This window comes from Malania oleifera, chromosome 2 (assembly GCF_029873635.1).
Source record: "Malania oleifera isolate guangnan ecotype guangnan chromosome 2, ASM2987363v1, whole genome shotgun sequence".
NCBI lineage: Eukaryota > Viridiplantae > Streptophyta > Magnoliopsida > Santalales > Ximeniaceae > Malania > Malania oleifera.
In genome coordinates this window covers 43,952,732-43,973,672 of record NC_080418.1, presented here as the reverse complement: position 1 = coordinate 43,973,672, position 20,941 = coordinate 43,952,732, and the positions used below count along the sequence as shown (strand labels likewise).

The following is a 20,941-nucleotide window of genomic DNA, read 5'->3' as shown; positions in this document are numbered from 1 at the left end:
AATTGTGGATTGCGAGCATGAGTGGTTAAGTTCGGTAACTCAGGTTGTAGGTCAATGTCGTTTGCGTTCTATGGTTTGTTAGTTATCCTATAATATTATTGATAAACTTTTATTTGGCTAAAACCGAAAATTGAAGACATCGTTGATAAATCGCTGGTTCTTATTTCTTATTTTTTTTGTTGATGTTAGGCACATCAAAACCTTGATTTAATCTAAGATTTTCATCGACTAATTTTTACATGACATTCGGTTTATGCTTAATGAGAGTTTTTATTTTCTTCCGTTTGGATGTGGCAAATTTACTCGAGCTTTAGTAATAAAATTTCATTTTATTAATGCTTTGATTGGGTTAACAAGAAGAAGAGTAAGCTTAGGGAATGAGTAAACGATGGAAGCAAACAGACATTGAACCCGTAACCTGAGTGTTTGGTAAATTGTTTCAGTTAATCTGTTTAGTTTGGTTGCGTTAGTAGGTTTATATCTTTGGAAATTCGATAAAAATTCAGTCACATTTTAGCATTTTTCTCAAGCATCTCCAATTTTGTTTATTGTTTTCAAAATCATAAAAGACCAAAAATATTTTCAAACCACATTTTACAGCAATAGGATTTCACTAAACTTTCACAAATACTTTGATGCGCAGTGGTCCCTGTGAAATACGATCCTGGACTCATTCTTGATACAACTTAACACTTCTGCACTTGAAAGCACAACTCAGAATTAGTCAGGTTTTTGGCGCCGTTGCCAGGGATCAATTGATGTCATCAAAGTGTTTCTCAGATTTCAGAGAGGGTACTTATAGGGTTGTGAACGTCTTCGCAGCCTGTGTGATATCTACTTCCTCTCCTTTGACCTGTTTGCTTTTATTGCATTTATACTAAGTTTGTATGACTGGTTGGGTTAGAGATAACACATTTAGACTAGTCAAGACAAACTCATCCATCTCATCATCGAGTAAACCTGTTTCACTTGAATCACCATTTGATACACGTAGCATCATGGCTGAGAATGAACCTCATGATATAGAGAACCCTAATAGGACACTCAGAGAATATTTGCAACCTATTAGGACTAGCACCCCATCCTGCATCATTCTATCTTGAATGCAAATGCTTTTAATTTTAAACTTGGGATGATTCCATTGTTACCTCATTTTCATGGCATTGAATCTGAAAATTCATATTTGCATATTAAAGAGTTTGAAGAAGTGTGTTCCACATTCATGGATAGAACGTGCACTGAGGAGATAATAAGACTGAAATCGTTTCCATTTTATTTAAAAGACAAGGTAAAAACTTGGTTCAATTTCTTAAGACCAAGATCCATTGGGACTTGGCAAGAAATGCAAACTAAGTTTTTAAAGAAATTTTTTCCCATGCAAAGAACTAATGCTTTGAAAAGACAAATCATGAATTTTTTCTAGAAGGATGTGGAAACATTTTATCAATGTTGGGAACGTTTCAAAGACCTCTTAAATGCATGTTCTCACCATGGGTATGAAAATTGGAGGGTCATAAGTTTTTTCTATGAGGGGTTGGAACCAAAGATGAGACAATTTGTAAAAACAATGTGCAATGATGATTTTTTCAATAAAGGGTCCGAAGAAGCTTTTGACTATTTTGATTATTTGGCTGAAAATGCCCAGGCTTGGGATGTCTCTAATGTGTATGATAGATTTGAAAAGCAAAAATGTATTAGTGGGGGTGGTAAGTATCAATTGAAAGAAGTTGATGATTTGAATGCTAGGCTTGCATTGATGTCCAAAAGGTTAGATTCCATTGAGCTTGAGAAAGTAAATGAAATGCATGTTTTCCCTTCATCATCTGAAAATGTAGCATATGTGAGGATCCAGGGCATGCAACTGATGCATGTCCAACTATTCCTGCTCTTAAGGAAGTTTTGCTTGATCAATCTAACCTGGTGTATATGATTTATGAGATTTCTTTTGAACCTTATTCTGATACTTACGATGCAGGTTGGAGGAGTCATCCAAATTTCAGTTGGAAAAATGACCAAGTGGGGCCATCTCCACAGGAACAAAGTCAATACATTCCCTATGCAGCATCTGGCCTTGGCTTGGGACCCTCTTACTTTGCAAATCAGCCTCCTCCAATGTAGAGAAGGGAAATGGAAGATCTCATACAGCAGCTAACTGTTAGCTTGCAATAGTTCATGGCAAGCCAAAATGTGATCAACTCTCAAACTTCTCAAGCCATCAACGAGATAAGCACCGATTTGACTAGGCTGAACACATTATTGAATGCTTTGAGATAAATGAATCCAAATTTCAAGCTTAGCCAAATACTCAAGTGCAGATCGCAATCATGGAACCGTCATCCTCTATTAAAGCAAATGCCAATTATTACAATGCCAAAGCAAATCTTAGCAATGGTAAGGTGACTGGTGCACCAGATGAAGAAGTTGAGCAGAATGGTAAGAGTTTAACCTTCAAGGAATCAGGTACAAAATTTAATGTTGATGCTTCTAAAGAACTAAAGGTAATAGTTTTGAAACTTTTTCTCAAAGGACGGTTCTTAAAGAAGTATATTTCCTGAAAACTATACTGGATAAGGATCCTTTCTTGTTAAAACAAGAAAGACAATTTGAAAATGTGTTGTCTGATATTGTGGAGATCATTGATTTATTCATATATCACTTCTGTGCAGATAACGAAATTGACTTATTGTGCCGACTCAAATTTGGAGACCCGCCAGTTCAATTTATAAATCTGCACCCACCAGACGAAATTCCTCCCGAGCCTCCTCCAAACACACTATGATGTTTTTCTTTCCTTTGTTTTCATTTTTGTTTCATTCTGTCTTATTTTTAGTTTATTGATAGGTTCATTTTTCTTTTAATTCAGTTTTCCTTTTCCATTACTTCTCCACGCGAGAACGCCATACTTTTTCCGTGCACTGGGTTTTTTTTTTTTTTTTCTATTTCTCCTATGCTTTCACATTGAGGATAATGTTCCATTTTAGTTGGGGGGAGGTGAGCATTTGCATGTGACACTATGCACGTATACGTACTGGGTTTTATATTAAAAGCAAAAACAAAAACACAAAAAAACAAAAAAAAATCATCAAAAATCAAAAAGAAGGAAAGAAATAAAGGAAGAGTAGTGAGGAATTACATTGAATTATGATATGCTTAACACTGACTCGTACCCTTCACATACTTGCATATAACCTAAGAACTACACACTTGAGTCATTTATGCGCAGTTTCTCTTTATATGACTTCATATCTCCATGAAGAATTGATTAGAAGTACACTCGTGTTAATCTGGTTATATAATTTCTTGTATTTACACGATATCTCACGAGGCTGAATAAACTCATTAACGTGACTCACTGCACTTAGGGTTTCTTGTGAGCACTGAGAGAATACTCGTGGTGACTATGACACCTTGTGAGATATCCTTGAGCTATTTATTATCCTTCTAAGTGTTAACATCAAATCAGAGTTCATGGAACTCAATTCTCTTCTTTCTGGATGATTCTTTGTATACTAGTCTCTATTTTTTATTTGCTAGCCTAGAGGTGACCTCTAGTTGGGAGATAGAAACCTAAGTCTTGTAGCCTACTCAAGATGTGAAGGCTGAATCACCCCTAGAGATAGACTTAGTTCATGGGCCACTATTCGAACTCAATTCCTATTGATGGTATGAAGATAACAAACGAAGTGTAAAGATTGTCCTAATTGATCAAGAAAAATAGAAAATGAAGAATGAGCAGAAGAAAGAATAAGAAATAAACATACGCATGAAATGAAATGCTAATGCCTGCTCCATAGAAATACCACAAAAAAAATTCAAGGACACGATACATATTTTTCACGTATGAAAATTCTTCAACCGGTTAATGCCTCAGATGTATTCACGACAAGTTTGTGAATAAGTTGATCTAGGGTGGTCTTGATTGGATATGGCGAGTAGGTAAGAAGATGCTAGGGTGAAGGACCCGACACCTCATAGATAGGCTAGATCCCTTTCAGACTAGTCCACTCCATATATTTAACGTTTGTTCCCTGTTAGTATATGGGATGTTTGATCGCGACACTCCTCTTCACATATGATGAGTGAACCCATTTTCTTTGAGTGTTCTTGAGGGTATACCAGTTAAGCCGAGTCAAAGCGACCATTCTGTAGGTGTCCACCGGTATCCTAGGTGTACTGAGTCACACACATCACACACACCTCGAGAGTTTACCTGTTTATACTCGAACTTATATGACCGTATTAACTCTAAATTGTGCCACTAGTTAACTTCATGTGAGTATGCTATTCTTGAATGACATTTAAACAATGAACTTGCATGAATGACGTGCATTAGAGTTGTGTGCATTGAATATGAATGAGCTAGTGTGAAATTTAGTTATGTTCTTGTATGTGAAAAAGTATGGTTGTGCCGCATGTGCATTAATTTCATATTCACTGGAGTTCCTAGTTGTGGGCACTACCTTGAAATTCATTCACGTTATTTGTTAGAGACATATAATTTGTGTGTAAGGTAAGGGTTTCTAAATGTATTCGTAAGTGGTCGAACTACAATTTTCCAATCGTCCGCATGAATATAACAAACTATCATACCATGGATCTTGTATATAAAAATACTGTCATGCTAATGCTCTATATTAAACACTTTCTATAACTTTGTTAAATTTTATTAAATCATATATCTATATAAAATATTGTCATAACACAACTGATCACGGCACTGGGTCGGTTACATTGATCATGGCACTAGGTCAGCTATACGATCACGACATTGGTCCGGGTGTACTGATCATGAAACTGGGCCTACTATACTGTCATAATATACTGAACAATATTGTAATTTTTGTAATATTCATAACCTTATAAAATTGTTATCAAACCATGCTTGTTTTGTGCAATCATAACATAATCCGACATACTTATATACACAGTAAATATATTTATTCTCATGCCACACAATTTGAATAATAATTCATAATATTAAATCTTCCTAAGATAACTTTATTGTTGAAAATAAGGGTGTATAATAAACTCCAGAGTTCTACTCAATCCCAAAATACCTATTTCTCACAAATATACTAAAATTCCCATATGCCTAACCATTCAGAAAATCACGTATAACATTTCGATACTTAAAATCTCAGTTTTAAACGGTTAAGCTTCAGAAAATAAGCTGACCTAATTTATTCCCCTAACCTGATTCTTGGAGAAATGCCCACAGGGATCCTAAAGCATTGCTTGCAGCGTTCGCATAAAACCCTATATTCATATGCCTAAGTTTAATTAGCTCAACCCCAAAATTTTAATTATTTTAACATTTCCTAGGCTCACGCACTCCAATTAGCTGGTTAGATTCTGAAATAACAACCAACCCGATATCCATATACTCATATTCTCTAATTTAATCGGTTAATTTTTTTGAAACAATAGACATAATTTGTATTCATTACTTTAGCATTGGAGTGGTGTCTAGTATCTCCAAATCAAAAATTTGCTCCAATTAAATTGACGAGGATCGACCCTAGAACCTTGTGGTGGTATCCGATTGTCAAATATGACTTAAGATTTAAGAGAAATTGAGGAGAGAGAGAGAGAGAGAGAGAGAGAGAGAGAGAGAGAGAGAGAGGGAGTTTACCTTATCGCATGATTGGTGCCTACGATACCCTAATCACGAATCTACTCCAGTTAAAATGTTAGTGGTCGAGAATGGAACTCGGGGGTATTTTCTGTTTTTTAATCGGACGAGAATCGGGGAAAAAATTGAGGAGAGAGAGAGAGGATAAGGAGAGAGAAAGTAGAGAGAGAAAGAGAGAGAACGTTGGGCACACAGGGGGGGTGGGTTCTTCAAATTGAAATCTTAATTTGATTCTCCTGAAGGTGGAAGCTTCAGGAGACTTATATTTATACATATAATATTATTATAACCTTAGAATGTTATATAATATTATATCCATATATTAATATATTAAATTATATAATTTAATTAATAGTAATTATTAATTAATTAATTTTATTATTATTATTATTATTATTATTATTTAGGATCATTCCAATGCATATTATTTTCTGGGGCATTACAAACTGAGCCTTGGAATATGGTCAGATGATGAAGTTCGATCGACTGGTGAATGTACCGATCGACTAGCGAAAAAGTGAAATTCAAATTTTACGAGGTTCAGTTGACTGAGGAAACTTAGTTCAAAAATAGATTGGGCAACTGGGCTTCGTAAAAGTTTGACTTCGGACCAAAGGCATGGTCGGTCAACTGAGCTGATTTTAACGTGCTTTGGTTAGTCGACCGAGGTTAGTGAAAACCTACGTTTTTGCCCTAGTTTTGGCCTTAAAAATTTCAACCCTATGTGTATAAATATGACATTTTAAGGCGAAGGGTTTTCTATGAAAATTTTGATTCCCTAAGATCAGTGTATGGTCAATTGGGCTTAGCATCATATCACATATCATGTGGAACATACATTATTACAGACCAAATATAAACTAAATGCAATTGCAAATTAAATAATATAAATATCTTTTTTTTCTTTGCTATCTGATTCTTCATGGAGTATGCCAAACAATATGTTCTTTTAGTCTTATGGGCTTCCATTTCTCATTTTCTTCATGTGTGTGCTGAATCATAAAACTGTTCAAACACTAAATGCACACATGAGATACGAGTGGTTTGTCATAATCAAAACAGGATCAAACTCAAAAAGTTAACCGATTATTTACCTGTTAATAAACGAGTCAATCTAAACCCAAACCCATTTAACCCTCACCCATTTATGACCTGCTCAAACTTGACCTATGAGCCCGTTCTAACAACCCTAAAAGATAGAGTTATGATCCTTTAAAATCATTCTACAATTAATGTTTAAAAGCTTTGAACAAGAATTGAAGCAGTATAAAATAAGTAGGCTACTTTGGTTACATAATATAAGTTTACTGAGCCTTAAATTACCCTAAAAGAAATCAAGTAATCTTAATTTGTTCATCTATTCCCACCTACTTCCATGAATAAATTTCATGGAAATTTTATTCTCATGAGAATCCTACTTTTTAGATCAAAATTACCCTCTTTATTTTGACTTTTGGATAACAATTCCCCTATAGTTAAAATATATTCATGCTCTATTATTAGACTTAAAAAAATAAATTACTAATAAGCTACAAGCAAAAATTTTCAACATAAAATTAATTATTTAAATAAAAATGTATATAATGTTAATTAAAGATATTTAATTATAAATTTTAATTAATTATTCGTTAGGAAATAATGAAAATTTTAATTAGAAAATATTGAATTAAATTAATGATTAATGTAAACTTACATAAATATTTAAATTAGAAATATAAAAATATTAATTTCAAACGTTAATCAAGAAGTTTTAATTAATTTTTTAATTAGGTAATATTTAAAATGATTATTAATAGTGTTCATATTTATGTTAATTAATAATTTAATTGAATTTTTTTTAATTTACTAAATAAAAGTAATATCATTATTATTTTTTATATAAATTTAATGTAACTGTTAATAATTAGACACTACATTGCCCTCAATTATTTCAACAATTCAATTATTAAGTCTTAAATATTTTAAATCTATAGTTGTTAAAAATTTGAAGATATAAATTTAATTAAATACACTTTCTTAATAGATCTTTCTATTGAAAAATACAATTATTTTCTATAAATTCATCATATGCATGTCAAGATATAACGATTATTGTTTTGAAATATCTACAAGAATTTTCATGTTAAACTAAATATTGACATGACAAATTCGTGTATATTTATGAAAATCTCATCGTATGAATAAAAATATATATACATTTTTGTAAGTCAAGCGTCTTATTCCTAGTAATGAGATTCGCACCATGTTATTTCATGAAAATATTTTTAATGCTGCAAGCTAAACTATCCTAAAGATTATTAAGTTACAGAATTTCAAAAATTATAAATTTAAAAAAAAATTAAAATAATTTCATATTACATTTTATCTGATCCACACATTTAAATCTCAACAATATATTCCATTGTGAGACTGAATCCCTGAAGCCAGAGGAACCCAGAGATCTGACCGATTTTCACAGGCCTCTGGTCCAAGCGAGCTTGCTCCCCATGCACTGGACTAGTCCTCGCGACATTATTTTGACCTCTAATTTGCCTCAAACTTGTAATAAGAAGAAAATTTTGACAGGAAACAGGGGGTCTCTTTCCCGTAATAAGAAGAAAGTTTGACACGAAACACGAAACCACGCGTCTTTTACAAGAAAATTTTGACACAAAACGACGAGTCTCTCTCTCTCGCTCTCAATAAGAAGAAGTCAATAATTTTCAGGCTTTTGGCATGCTAGCAGAGAGAACGGCAAACAAGGTTCAGGATATGGACTTCACACCCCTCTCCCTTGTTCTTCTCTTCTCACCTTTTCTGCTCATTTGTTGTGCTGTGAGATTTTCATACACGATCTGGTGGAAACCCAAATGGCTGGAGAAGAGGCTACGGCAGCAAGGGATTCAAGGCACACCTTACAGGTATTTGATTGGGGACATGAAAGAGCTTGTAAATCTGACAAAAGAAGCATGGTCCAAACCAATCAATCTAAACCACCAAATTGTACCGCGGGTCGACCCATTCACCCACAACATTGTGCACAGATATGGTAATGCTTGCTTTGGGTATTATCACTTTCTAAAAGTTCATAATTACTGTGTCAAGGATTACATTGTGACAGTACTAGAAATTCAAAATTACAGGGAATGTGTCTCTGTCTTGGAATGGGAAAACGCCTCGGCTGATCATCAAAGACCCAGAAATGATGAAGGAAGTGATGTCTAATAAGCAAGGTCACCTTCAAAAGCCACCACTAAACCCTTTCGTTCTCATTCTATCAAGGGGACTAGCAACACAAGTAGGTGAAGTGTGGGCAGAACACAGAAGGATAATCAACCCAGCTTTTCACCTAGACAAATTGAAGGTTCTTTTTCTGTAAACCCTTTTGAGTCTACTCTTAATTCCCCCATTATTTTTCCTAGAGTATATATAGCTTTGATCCTCCTTTAGGAATACATCCTTTACCTCAAACCAACCAATCAAAATTTTCCATATGTTGCTCCAACGGCTCGTATAGAAAAGGACTGAAAGTCACATTTTTTATTTTTATTTTTATTTTTCCCATCTTAGGCCATTCTAGGCTGATCATCAGTTGAATGATAAGCTTTCCACTCATCAATCATAAGATCTACCATTGTTGCACCACTCTTTCTTCTTTCTTTCTGCGACTGGCTCTTATGGTTTTTTTTTCCTTATTTTGGATATCCTGTTTAAAGGGCATGATACCAGCATTCACTGCCAGCTGCAGCACAATGATAGAGCAATGGAAGAAATCAGCCAGTCTCCAAGGAACTTGCGGAGTGGATGTTTGGACAGAATTTCAGGATCTTACTGGCGATATCATATCCCGAACAGCATTTGGGAGCAACTATGAAGAAGGAAAGAAGATCCTTGAGCTTCAAAAGGAGCTGCAAGTACTAGCAATTGAAGCCATGCGGACCCTATATATTCCTGGTTACAGGTAAAGAACAGAATTGACACAGTAAATTGGCTTTTTTCCTGCGTGAATGTCTTGTCCTCCTGGAAATATAATATAAGCTAGAACTCTGAAAGGTAAATTTTCTCTTTATACAGATTTATCCCAACAGAAAAGAATAGAAGAAGAAAGATGCTGGACAAAAAGATCACATCCATGTTAAGGAATTTGGTTGAGAGGAAAGAGGAATTAATGCAAAGTGGGGAATCCAGGGTAGATGACTTGCTAGGCCTGCTCTTGCAATCCAATAAGCAGAGCAATTACCCAGAAAACACCAGCGGCACAAAATGCAACGGAATGACAATCGATGAAGTAATAGAGGAATGCAAGTTGTTCTACCTTGCTGGTCACGAAACAACTGCAAGCTTACTTACATGGACAACGATTGTCTTGGCCATGCACCCGGATTGGCAAGAGAAGGCAAGGGAAGAAGTTGCAAAAATTTGTAGGAAAGGGAATCCAGATTTTGAAGCTATTAGTCACCTAAAGATTGTAAGTGTTCTTCTCCACTTCACTCAAAATAAACTTGGCTAACGAAAGTAGGAAAGATTACTCCAGACATTTTTGTCAACACTGATTCTGGTTGATAGGTTTCTACTAGCATTCATATAAAAATTAACTGTAGGCATGGCTGACCTTAGGTTTTTCCCAAGTCCTATATGCTACTCATTTTATGACCATTTTATTTCAGAAAGCAAAAGAAACTCAACGAATGATTATAACACTGGATTTTTCCTGCAGGTGACCATGATCCTTTATGAAGTTTTAAGGTTATATCCGCCTGCGATTGCTCTATATCAACATGCTTACAAGGAAACAAAGACAGGAGATATTTCCGTCCCAGCTGGTGTTGACATCACACTTCCTTTGTTACTTACTAATCATGATCCAGAGCTCTGGGGAGAGGATGCTGAAGAATTTAAATCCGAGAGATTCTCTAATGGAGTTTCAAAGGCATCTAAAAGCCACCTTGCCTTCTTTCCATTTGGATGGGGACCAAGGACATGTATAGGCCAAAATTTTGCCATGATTGAGGCAAAAGTGTCTTTGGCCATGATTCTTCAACATTTCTCACTTGAGCTATCACCTTCCTACACTCATGCTCCTTATACTGTCATGATACTTCAACCACAACATGGAGCTCAAATTACAATACGACGACTCTAAGTTTTAAGTGTTACCCAAAAGAGCATAGCAGAAATGCATAAATTTACTTTTTAAGAAAAAAGTTTGGGACTCCGAAGGTGCTCTATTATAAATCTCTGTCTAAGAGCTATGTACTGTTATTTTTCCACAGTAAAAATGCTTCAAACATACATTTGTTCATGATATGTGCATCATACATGATACATTTAATGTCCTAATTTTTTTACTCACAGCCGGTCCCAAGCCCGGGTTAAGGAGGACGGATGCGTTAGGTAGTTGACAGCTGAGTTTTTTCCCGTTATATCCTTTCTTTTTCAAAATATATTAAATAATATTATTTTTGGAAAAATATTTCCCGAAATAACCCTGACGTAATCTCGCTACTTGGAGTAGCGAGATTTGCCATGTGTCATTCCCACAAAAAAAATATTATTTAATATATTTTTATTAAAAAATGGATAAATTGAGAAATAAATTCTTTTAATATATTATTTTTTAAAAAATATATTAAAAGAATTAATTTCCCGATTTATTACGCAGAAAAATTTATTATGCAGAATAATTTATTTCCCGATTTATCATTTAAAAAAAATATATTAAAAGAATTTATTGTATAATAAATTGAAAATTTGAACTTTATTTAAATTATCAATTTTAATTGTACCTGAAATTAATATATATATATATATATATATATTGACACAACAAAAAAAATTACTTTAATATTTATTCAACATAAGATTTTTTATTAATATCAATATCAATTAAGAAAAATACTTATTGTTAACACTGCAAAGTTACGAGCAGTAATGTCAATATTTATTCAATACCAGATTTTTTTGTGATAAACTGTTTCTTCACTTTACAAAAATGAATATAAAAAAATAAAAAAGATATCATAGTTTAAATTCCAATTATTGAGATTAATTAGGTGGTTTGGCGTCACTTGAGATGTTCGAAAAGACCCATACATATTAAAATTATGAGTAATAAAAAATAAAAAAATAAAAAAAAATTAGGGGATATTTTAATTCAATTAAATTATCAATTTTTGGGATTTTTTTTAAAAAAAATTAAAGAACCAAAGCAATGCATACAAGTAAGAATTACAGATAATTATATGGATATTTTAGAAAATTTTAAAATAGTGTAATATATATATATATAGTATATAATAATTTTATAAATGATTTTGTATTTTAAAATTTGAATAAATCTTCATAGCTTTTTATTATTATTTCTTAAAATAATAAAATTTTAAATGTAAAAATAATTTTTAATGTCTCCTGTAAAAAATAATAAATATAAAAAGGGGAGAGACGCAAGTGCTTTCTTAAAATAAAATTTATTTTGGATCGTCATAAATACTGCCTTGCCCGCGGTCAACGGCTAGTTTCAAATAATTATTATATATATAAATTTTCCAATCGCAGGACGGGTATAGAAAGTTTCCCAAAACGTCCCCGATTTATAAATGCTAATTACTCAAAACTAATAATAAATGCTAAATTTATTGCGCAGAAAAATTTATTTCTCGATTTATTTTTTAAAAAAATATATATTAAATAATAAATTTTTTTTTAGAATGACACGTGGCAAATCTCGCTACTCCAAGTAGCGAGATTACGTCAGGGTTATTGTAGAAAATATTTTCCCTAAAAAATTATTATTTAATATATATTTTTTTAAAAATGATAAAATGGGAAAAAACTCGTTGACAGCTAGCGTAAAATTTGTCAAATCACTATGATATGAATACTTAAGGAATATTTGTTGGGGTGTCCCCTACAAGTGATGCGTTGAACTTGAACCACCTGGGTGTAATGAAAAGTGGGTCAGGGTGGGTTAGGTTGTTGCCCCGAAGCAACACGCCATGCTAATGCCTATGGTGTCAAATATACGAGAGTTCTTGCATCATTATGGACGTGGGCAGGTAAAGATGTTAGTTAAGGAAACTAGGATTAGATTAGCAACTTGGAATATAGGGACACTTACGGGTAAAAGCATGGAAATTGTGAATATAATGATTACAAGAAAAATTAATATAATTGGGCTTCAAGAAACTAAGTGGGTGGGGGAGAAAGTTAGAAAAATCAATAAATTAGGATTTAAACTTTGGTACATTGGAAAAGAAAAACATAAGAATGAAGTAAACATTATTATAGACAAAAACTTAAAAGATAGCGTTGTGAATGTAACTAAAGTAAGGGATAGAATTATAAAAATCAAGATGATATTAGGACAAGAGATAATAAATATCATTAGTACTTATGCTCCTTAAGTTGGCTTAGTAGAAAATTTTAAGAGATAATTTTGGGAATATATGGATAGTATTATACAAGGCATACCAGAGACTGAGAAAATATTTATAGGAGGAGATCTGAATGGACATATTAGAAGAGATAATAAAAATTATGAGAGGATACATAGAGGATATGTATATGGAGACAAAAATGAGTATGGGGAGATGATCGTAGACTTTGTTATGTCATATGATTTTAGTATAATGAATACTTGCTTTAAGAAGAGAGAAGAACACTCAATAACCTTTAAAAGTGGACAAAATAGAAGTCAAATAGATTTTTTTTTAACTAGGAGGGTAGATCATTTATCGTACAAGGATTGTAAAGTTATTCTAGGTGAAAGCCTAACTACACAACATAGAGTCTTAGTGTTAGATATATGTATCAAAAAATGGAAGAAAAAAGATAAAATAAACCAGTGTAGGAGAACTAGATGATGGAACCTAAAAGGAAAAAATATAATAAAATTTAAAGATAAAATGATCAAAGATGGGGATTGGATCATAGAGGATGAGATAGATACAAATACTCTTTGGAATAGATTAGTTAGCTCTATTAAAAAGATAGTAAAAAAGATTTTAGGTGAATCAAATTCTCGAATAGCTAAGAGAGTTGGTGGTGGGATAAAGATATACAAAAAATCATAAAGACAAAAAAAATTTGGTATAAAATGTGGCAAAAATGTAGAAATATAGATAATTTTGAAAAATATTAGGAGGTAAGAAAAGATGCAAAAAAGGCTGTTAATGAAGCTAAGTATAGATCATTTAGAAGTTTGTATGATAGATTAGGTACAAAAGATGGGTAAAGTGTTGAGAATTTCACTTGTGAGCTTGTCCCATATTGAAAAATTAAAATGAATGAGTGGTGCTTATATACATAGATGGACCCAAGACCCAATTAGCTTGAGCTTTTGGGTCAAGTTGGTGTTCACCCATGTGTATCAAACCCACCCATGAGCACCTCCAGTCCTAACAAGTGGTATCAGAGCCCAGTTGGAGCAAAAAAGCCAGATTGGAAGTGATCCCGAAATTCAGAGCTTTGTCTAGTAGATTAAAACTGCATTTTGAGGCCACCATCGCATTCAACTCGCTGAGACGAAAAGAAGGGTTCCAGCCAGAGCTCCAAAGGAGTTTAGAAGAAGCTGCACGCGCCCTCACGTGCCTTACAAGAGTAGAACACTTCGCCACGCGCCGGCGACCTATCCCTTACGCGCTGCACCCGTCTTCCTCGCCCGATTCGTCTTGATTTGATTCGGTTCACTACCCGACCCGACCCAGCAAGTCTATCAGACCCAGGGTAACCCGAGATCCAGTTCCTGACCCGGGTTTGACCTACGACTAAGCCACCACGTCAACTGTCACATCATCAATGGGCCCACCCCTACCACTTAGCTGCCACGTCATCAGTGGTCCCCACCCTTTCCACATCAGCTGCCACGTCATCAGTGGGCCCCACCCTGCCACGACAGCTTCCACGTCATTAGTGGGCCCCACCTTGCCACGTCAGCAGGTGCCACGTCAGCAAGTTTGACTAGGTTTGACCAAACTTTGATTGAGCTTTTCGGAATCGTTTTGGTTCCATTTTTCAAGCAAATTGAACCACTTCTAGGGTTTTCGATCATTCTGGATCGAACCACGCTATCCATTTGAGCTAATTCCATCTTTAAATTAGTGAATCGAGATTTCAAATGAAAAAGCTCAAAAATCAAAATGTTAAATGGAAACATTTGAGTTTCTAGAAGATGCAGATAGAAGATTATTTGTTTGGGAAGGAATTACACTTATCGTTGAAGGGTAAGCTGACATCCATGAACGAGGATGAGTGGGAGTTGCTTGATCGAAAAGCCCTCGGTGACGTTGTCGAAATCTGTGGCGTTCAATATCAAGCATATAACATCCACCAAGTCTCTGATGGATGCGCTCTCTAATATGTATGAGCAGCCTTCAGCCGCAAACAAGGTACATCTTATGAAAAGACTATTTACGATGAACATGTTTACAGGTGAGAGTTTCAGTAGGCATTTGAATAACTTCAATGAGTTGTCTGATCAACTCGCCTCAGTCGAGATAACGTTTGATAATGAGATTCAGGCACTACTGATTATCAGTCAGTTGCCTGAAAGTTGGAATGGTGTCGTTACTGCCATCAGTAGCTCCACAAGAAAATCGAAACTTGTATACGATGAGGTCGTCAACATGATTTTGACGAAGGAAATAAGAATACAGTCGAACCATGACTCCACTTCGAGTTCAGCCTTGAACATGGAGAGTCGAGGCAGAGGAAATAGGCATGGACGATCAAACAATCGAGGCAGATTTAGGCCAAGACGGTCTAAATCCAAAAATCTCAGAGGTACGAAGGACACAGGTTCCCAGAGCACAAAATTTATTGAGTGCTAGAACTATGGAAAGACTGGTCATTATAAGAACCAATGTAGAAGTCAAAAGAAAGAGTATGAGACGAGGGCAAAGTTAAAAGCAAATATTGCTTCCAAAAATGATGAGATGTTGATCTGCTCTTTGGAGAGCAAGTAAGAGTCTTGGGTGTTACACTCTGGAGCTTCATTCCATGCCACTTGTAGCAAAGATTGCCTAGAGGAGTACACACTAGGTAATTTTGGTAAGGTGTACCTTGGCAATGATCAACCTTGCGACATAACCGGAAAGAGAGTTGTGAAGATCAATATAAACGGGTCAGTATGGTAGATTAAGGATGTCAAGTATATTCCAAACTTGACAAGAAAGAATTTGATCTCAGTTGGTCATCTGTCAGATGAGGGATACACGACGAAATTCATTGGCGATGAATGAAAAGTTTCAAAGGGTGTACTAACGATTGCGCAAGGTAAGAAAAGCGGAACACTTTTTCTAACCTCCAATGCCTCCATGTTTATTTTAGTTGCTACAAGAAATGACGACAGTAACATCTGGCACCAACGACTTGGTAACATGAGCGAGAAGGGACTCAAGGTGGTGTACTTAAAGGAAAAATTGAGTGGTCTACAGTTAGTACAGGTTGACATGTGTGAGGATTGTATAGTCAGGAAACAGAAGAGAGTTAGTTTCCAGATAAACATCCATGCACCAAAGAAGAAGGGACTAGAACTAGTCCACTCAGAATGTGTTGGGCAGAATACCGAGAATCCTTAGGTAAAGGAACCAATGGAGCAGATCATCGCACCACCATATCCTACTCCAGTTCCGGAGCTTAGGAGATCTACTCGGTTCCATATACCAAATAGAAGGTATATTGATTACTTACTTCCTATAGATGGAGGAGAGCCTGAATGCTATGATGAAGCATGTTAGGTGGCAGATACGAGCAAGTGGGAGCTTGCGATGAAGGATGAGATGAAGTCCCTCACCTCCAAAAGAATGTGGACGTTGCCCAAAGGCCTTCACAACAAGTGGGTGTACAAAATTGAAGAGGAGCATGACGGCTCTAGAAGGTACAAGCCTTAGTTGGTAGTCAAAGGCTTTGAGCAGAAGGAAGGGATTGACTACACCAGTATTTTTACACCAGTTGTGAAGATGAAAGCCATCAGATTAGTCTGCAGAAATCGAGCAAACAAGAAGATGGTGACTACAAAGAAGCTGAAATTGTGTTCAACTTCAGTTGGTCTTCATGCCTGAAGATATATTTTGAGCACATCATTTATTCATGATACTAGTTGAGGAGGTGTCTCTGTCTCCAAGTGGGAGATTGTTAAAGCTGGAGCCAGAAGATAGCCAGGAGGAGCTGAGTTGGAAAACGAGGTGAAATTAATTTCACGCGGTACAATTTATATCGATTTATCTCTCTGTTGTAACTTCCAATTTGATTAATTTTATCTTAATTGTAATTTAAATTCCAAGCCCTATAAATAGAGGGTTGTGGAAGATGTAAAGTATAGTGTAGAGAGAGCAAAGAGAAGCTCAGAGAGAGCAGAGAGGAAGAAGGCAGGAAGAGAGAGAGAGAGAGAGAGAGAGAGAGAGAGAGAGAGAGAGAGAGAGAGAATTGTAATATTTTTCGGCGATAGTGAATACTTGGTGTGTGCTCCGTGGACGTAGGTCGTTATTGACCGAACCACATTAAATCTTTGGTGTCACTTTGATCTGGATGCTCACAGGTTCCTAACAAGTGGTATCAGAGCCGACGGTTCGTAACTTTGGGTGAGCGACATCGTAAAAAAGTCGAGACGGTAAGCTAATTCTCCTTACGTGCTAACAGTTGGAGGACCAAGTGTGTGGCTGAGGCCAACAAGGATCATTTAGGCTGTGGATGGATCTGAATAGGGTCAAGACGTGGGAGGTAGAATTGGTTTGGAGGCACGTGGAATGCAATTTGAGGCACGTATGACACCAGTGGTAAGGCCCACTTGAGCAACTATTGGAGAATTGTCCCAGAAGAGAGACGGTTTCCATTCAAGGGGGAGCAGGAACTCACAAGTAAGGGGGAGACTGTTGAGAATTCCATTTGTGAGCTTGTCCCACATTGGAATATTAAAGTGAATGATAGGTGCTTATATACATGGATGGACCCAAGACCCAATTAGCTTGAGCTTTTGGGTCAAGTTGGTGTTCATCCATGTGTATCAAGGCCACTCATGAGCTCCTCACTCCTAGCAAAAAGAAATATATTTAAACTTGCTAAAGTTGGAGAAAGGAAGAGCAAGAACTTAATGTAAAATGTATAAAAAGTGAGGATGATATTCTCTTGGTTAGGGATGGAGATATTAAAAAAAGATGACAAAGTTACTTTAGTAAGTTGTTTTTCAAAATCCAAATAGAAGGCTTAAACTTATAATCGTCAAATGAGTAAAAAATTAAAAATATAAGATTTATGTTAGATTTGGTGCAACCTCAATAGGGGGGGGGGGTGAATTGGGTATCTAAGGCTTAAATAGAAGGCTTAAACTTAAAATTTTGACACGAAACAATGAGTCTCTCTCTCTCTCTCTCTCTCTCTTAATGAGAAGAAAATTTTGATTGGTAACTAGGAAGTCAAGTATCTTCCAACCAACCAATAATTTTTCAGGCTTTGGGCATGCTAGCAGAGAGAACATCAAACAAGGTTCAGGATATGGACTTCACACCCCTCTCCTTTGTTCTTCTCTTCTTACCTTTTCTGCTCCTTTGTTGTGTTGTGATATTTTCATACACGATCTGGTGGAAACCCAAATGGCTGGAGAAGATGTTACGGCAGCAAGGGATTCAAGGAACACCTTACAGGTATTTGATTGGGGACATGAAAGAGCTTGTAAATCTGACAAAAGAAGCATGGTCCAAACCCATCAATCTAAACCACCGAATTGTACCGCAGATCGACCCATTCACCCACAACATGGTGCACATATATGGTATGCATGCTTTGGGTATTATCACTTTCTAAAAAGTCCATAATTACTGTGTCATGGACTTCATTGTGACAGTACTAGAAATTCAAAATTACAGGGAATGTGTCTCTGTGTTGGAATGGGAAAACGCCTCGGCTGATCATCAAGGACCCAGAAATGATGAAGGAAGTGATGTCTAATGAGCAAGGTCACCTTCAAAAGCCACAACTAAACCTTTTCGTTCTCATTCTATCAAGGGGATTAGCAACACAAGTAGGTGAAGTGTGGGCAGAACACAGAAGGATAATCAACCCAGCTTTTCACCTAGAAAAATTGAAGGTTCTTTTTCTGTAAACCCTTTTGAGTCTACTCTTAATTCCCCCATTATTTTTCCTAGAGTATATATAGCTTTGATCCTCCTTTAGGAATACATCCTTTACCTCAAACCAACCAATCAAAATTTTCCATGTGTTTCCCCAACGGCTCGTAATTTTTATTTATTTATTTTTTTTTTTTTGCCATCTTAGGCCATTCTAGGCTGATCATCAGTTGAATGATAAGCTATCCACTCATCAATCATAAGATCTACCATTGTTGCACTACTTTTTCTTCTTTCCTTTTGCCACCGGCTCTTATAGCTTTTTTTTCCCCTTATTTTGGATATCCATTTTAAAGGTCATGATACCAGCATTTACTGCCAGCTGCAGCACAATGATAAGGCAATGGAAGAAATCAGCCAGTCTCCAAGGAACTTGCGGAGTGGATGTTTGGACAGAATTTCAGGATCTTACTGGCGATATCATATCCCGAACATCATTTGGGAGCAACTATAAAGAAGTAAAGAAGATCCTTGAACTTCAAAGGAGCTGCAAGTACTAGCAATCGAAGCCATGCGAACCCTATATATTCCTGGTTACAGGTAAATAACAGAATTGACAAAGTAAATTGGCTTTGTTCCTGCGTGAATGTCTTCTCCTCCTGGAAATATAAGCTAGAACTCTGAAAGGTAAATTTTCTCTTTATACAGATTTATCCCAACAGAGAAGAATAGAAGAAGAAAGATGTTGGACAAAAGATCACATCAATGTTAAGGAATTTGGTTGAGAGGAAAGAGGAATTAATGCAAAGTGGGGAATCCAAGGCAGATGACTTGCTAGGCCTGCTCTTGCAATCTAATAAGCAGAGCAATTACCCAGAAAACACAAGCAGCACAAAATGCAAAAAAATGACTATCGAGGAAGTAATAGAGGAATGCAAGTTGTTCTACCTTGCTGGTCACGAAACAACTTCAAGCTTACTTACATGGACAACGATTGTCTTGGCCATGCACCCGGATTGGCAAGAGAAGGCAAGGGAAGAAGTTGCAAAAATTTGTAGGAAAGGGAATCCAGATTTTGAAGCTATTAGTCACCTAAAGATTGTAAGTGTTCTTCTCCACTTCACTCAAAATAAACTTGGCTAACGAAAGTAGGAAAGATTACTCCAGACATTTTTGTCAACACTGATTCTGGTTGATAGGTTTCTACTAGCATTCATATAAAAATTAACTGTAGGTATGGCTGACCTTAGGTTTTTCCCAATTCCTACATGCTACTCATTTTATATCCACCTGCAATTGCTCTATATCAACATGCTTACAAGGAAACAAAGATAAGAGATATTTCCATCCCAGCTGGTGTTGACATCACACTTTCTTTGTTACTTACTAATCGTGATCCAGAGCTCCGGGGAGACGATGCTAAAGAATTGAAACCAGAGCGATTCTCTGATGGAGTTTCAAAGGCATCTAAAAGCCACTTTGCCTTCTTTCCATTTGGATGGGGACAAAGGACATGTATAGGCCAAAATTTTGCCACGATTGAGGCAAAAGTATCTTTGGCCATGATTCTTCAACATTTCTCACTTGAGCTATCACCTTCCTACACTCATGCTCCTTATACTGTCATGATACTTCAACCACAACATGGAGCTCAAATTACAATACGACGACTCTAAGTTTTAAGTGTTACCCAAAAGAGCATAGCAGAAATGCATAAATTTACTTTTTAAGAAAAAAGTTTGGGACTCCGAAGGTGCTCTATTATAAATCTCTGTCTAAGAGCTATGTACTGTTATTTTTCCACAGTAAAAATACTTCAAACATAAATTTGTTCATGATTTGTGCATCATACACTTAATGTCCTAATGTTTTCACTCACAATCGGTCCCAAGTTTGGGTTAAGGAGAAGGGTTGCGTTAGGTAGCTGACAACCGGCGTAAAATTTGTCAAATCACTATGATATGAATTCTTACTGAATATTTGCTAGGGCGTCCCCTACAAGCGACGCGTTGCACTTTTACCACTTGGGTGTAGTGAAAAGTGGGCGAGGGTGGGTTAGGTCATCACCCCAAAGCGACACGCCGTGTCGGTGCTCGGATACGGTGTCAAATATGCGAGCGTTCCTGCATTATTCTTAACATGGGTAGGTAAAGATGTTAGTTGGGAAACTAGGATTAGATTAGCAACTTGGAATATAGGGACACGTATGGCTAAAAGCATGAAAATTGTGGATACAATGATTAGAAAAGGAATTAATATAATTTGCCTT

General features: G+C 35.8%; 1 protein-coding gene and 1 pseudogene across 1 annotated transcript; both read left to right on the top strand.

The window, feature by feature from the left end:
* Positions 1 to 8,325: 8,325 nt before the first annotated feature.
* On the top strand, positions 8,326 to 10,913 carry LOC131148664 (cytochrome P450 CYP72A616-like). Its single transcript, XM_058098527.1, has 5 exons — positions 8,326 to 8,660; positions 8,755 to 8,975; positions 9,328 to 9,572; positions 9,686 to 10,079; positions 10,329 to 10,913. Exons 1-5 carry the CDS (start codon positions 8,348 to 8,350, stop codon positions 10,752 to 10,754), a joined length of 1,599 nt encoding a protein of 532 aa, XP_057954510.1. The 5' UTR covers positions 8,326 to 8,347; the 3' UTR covers positions 10,755 to 10,913.
* A 7,187-nt stretch (positions 10,914 to 18,100) lies between these two features.
* On the top strand, positions 18,101 to 20,348 carry LOC131148159 (cytochrome P450 CYP72A616-like; annotated as a pseudogene).
* The last annotated feature ends 593 nt before the right edge of the window (positions 20,349 to 20,941 follow it).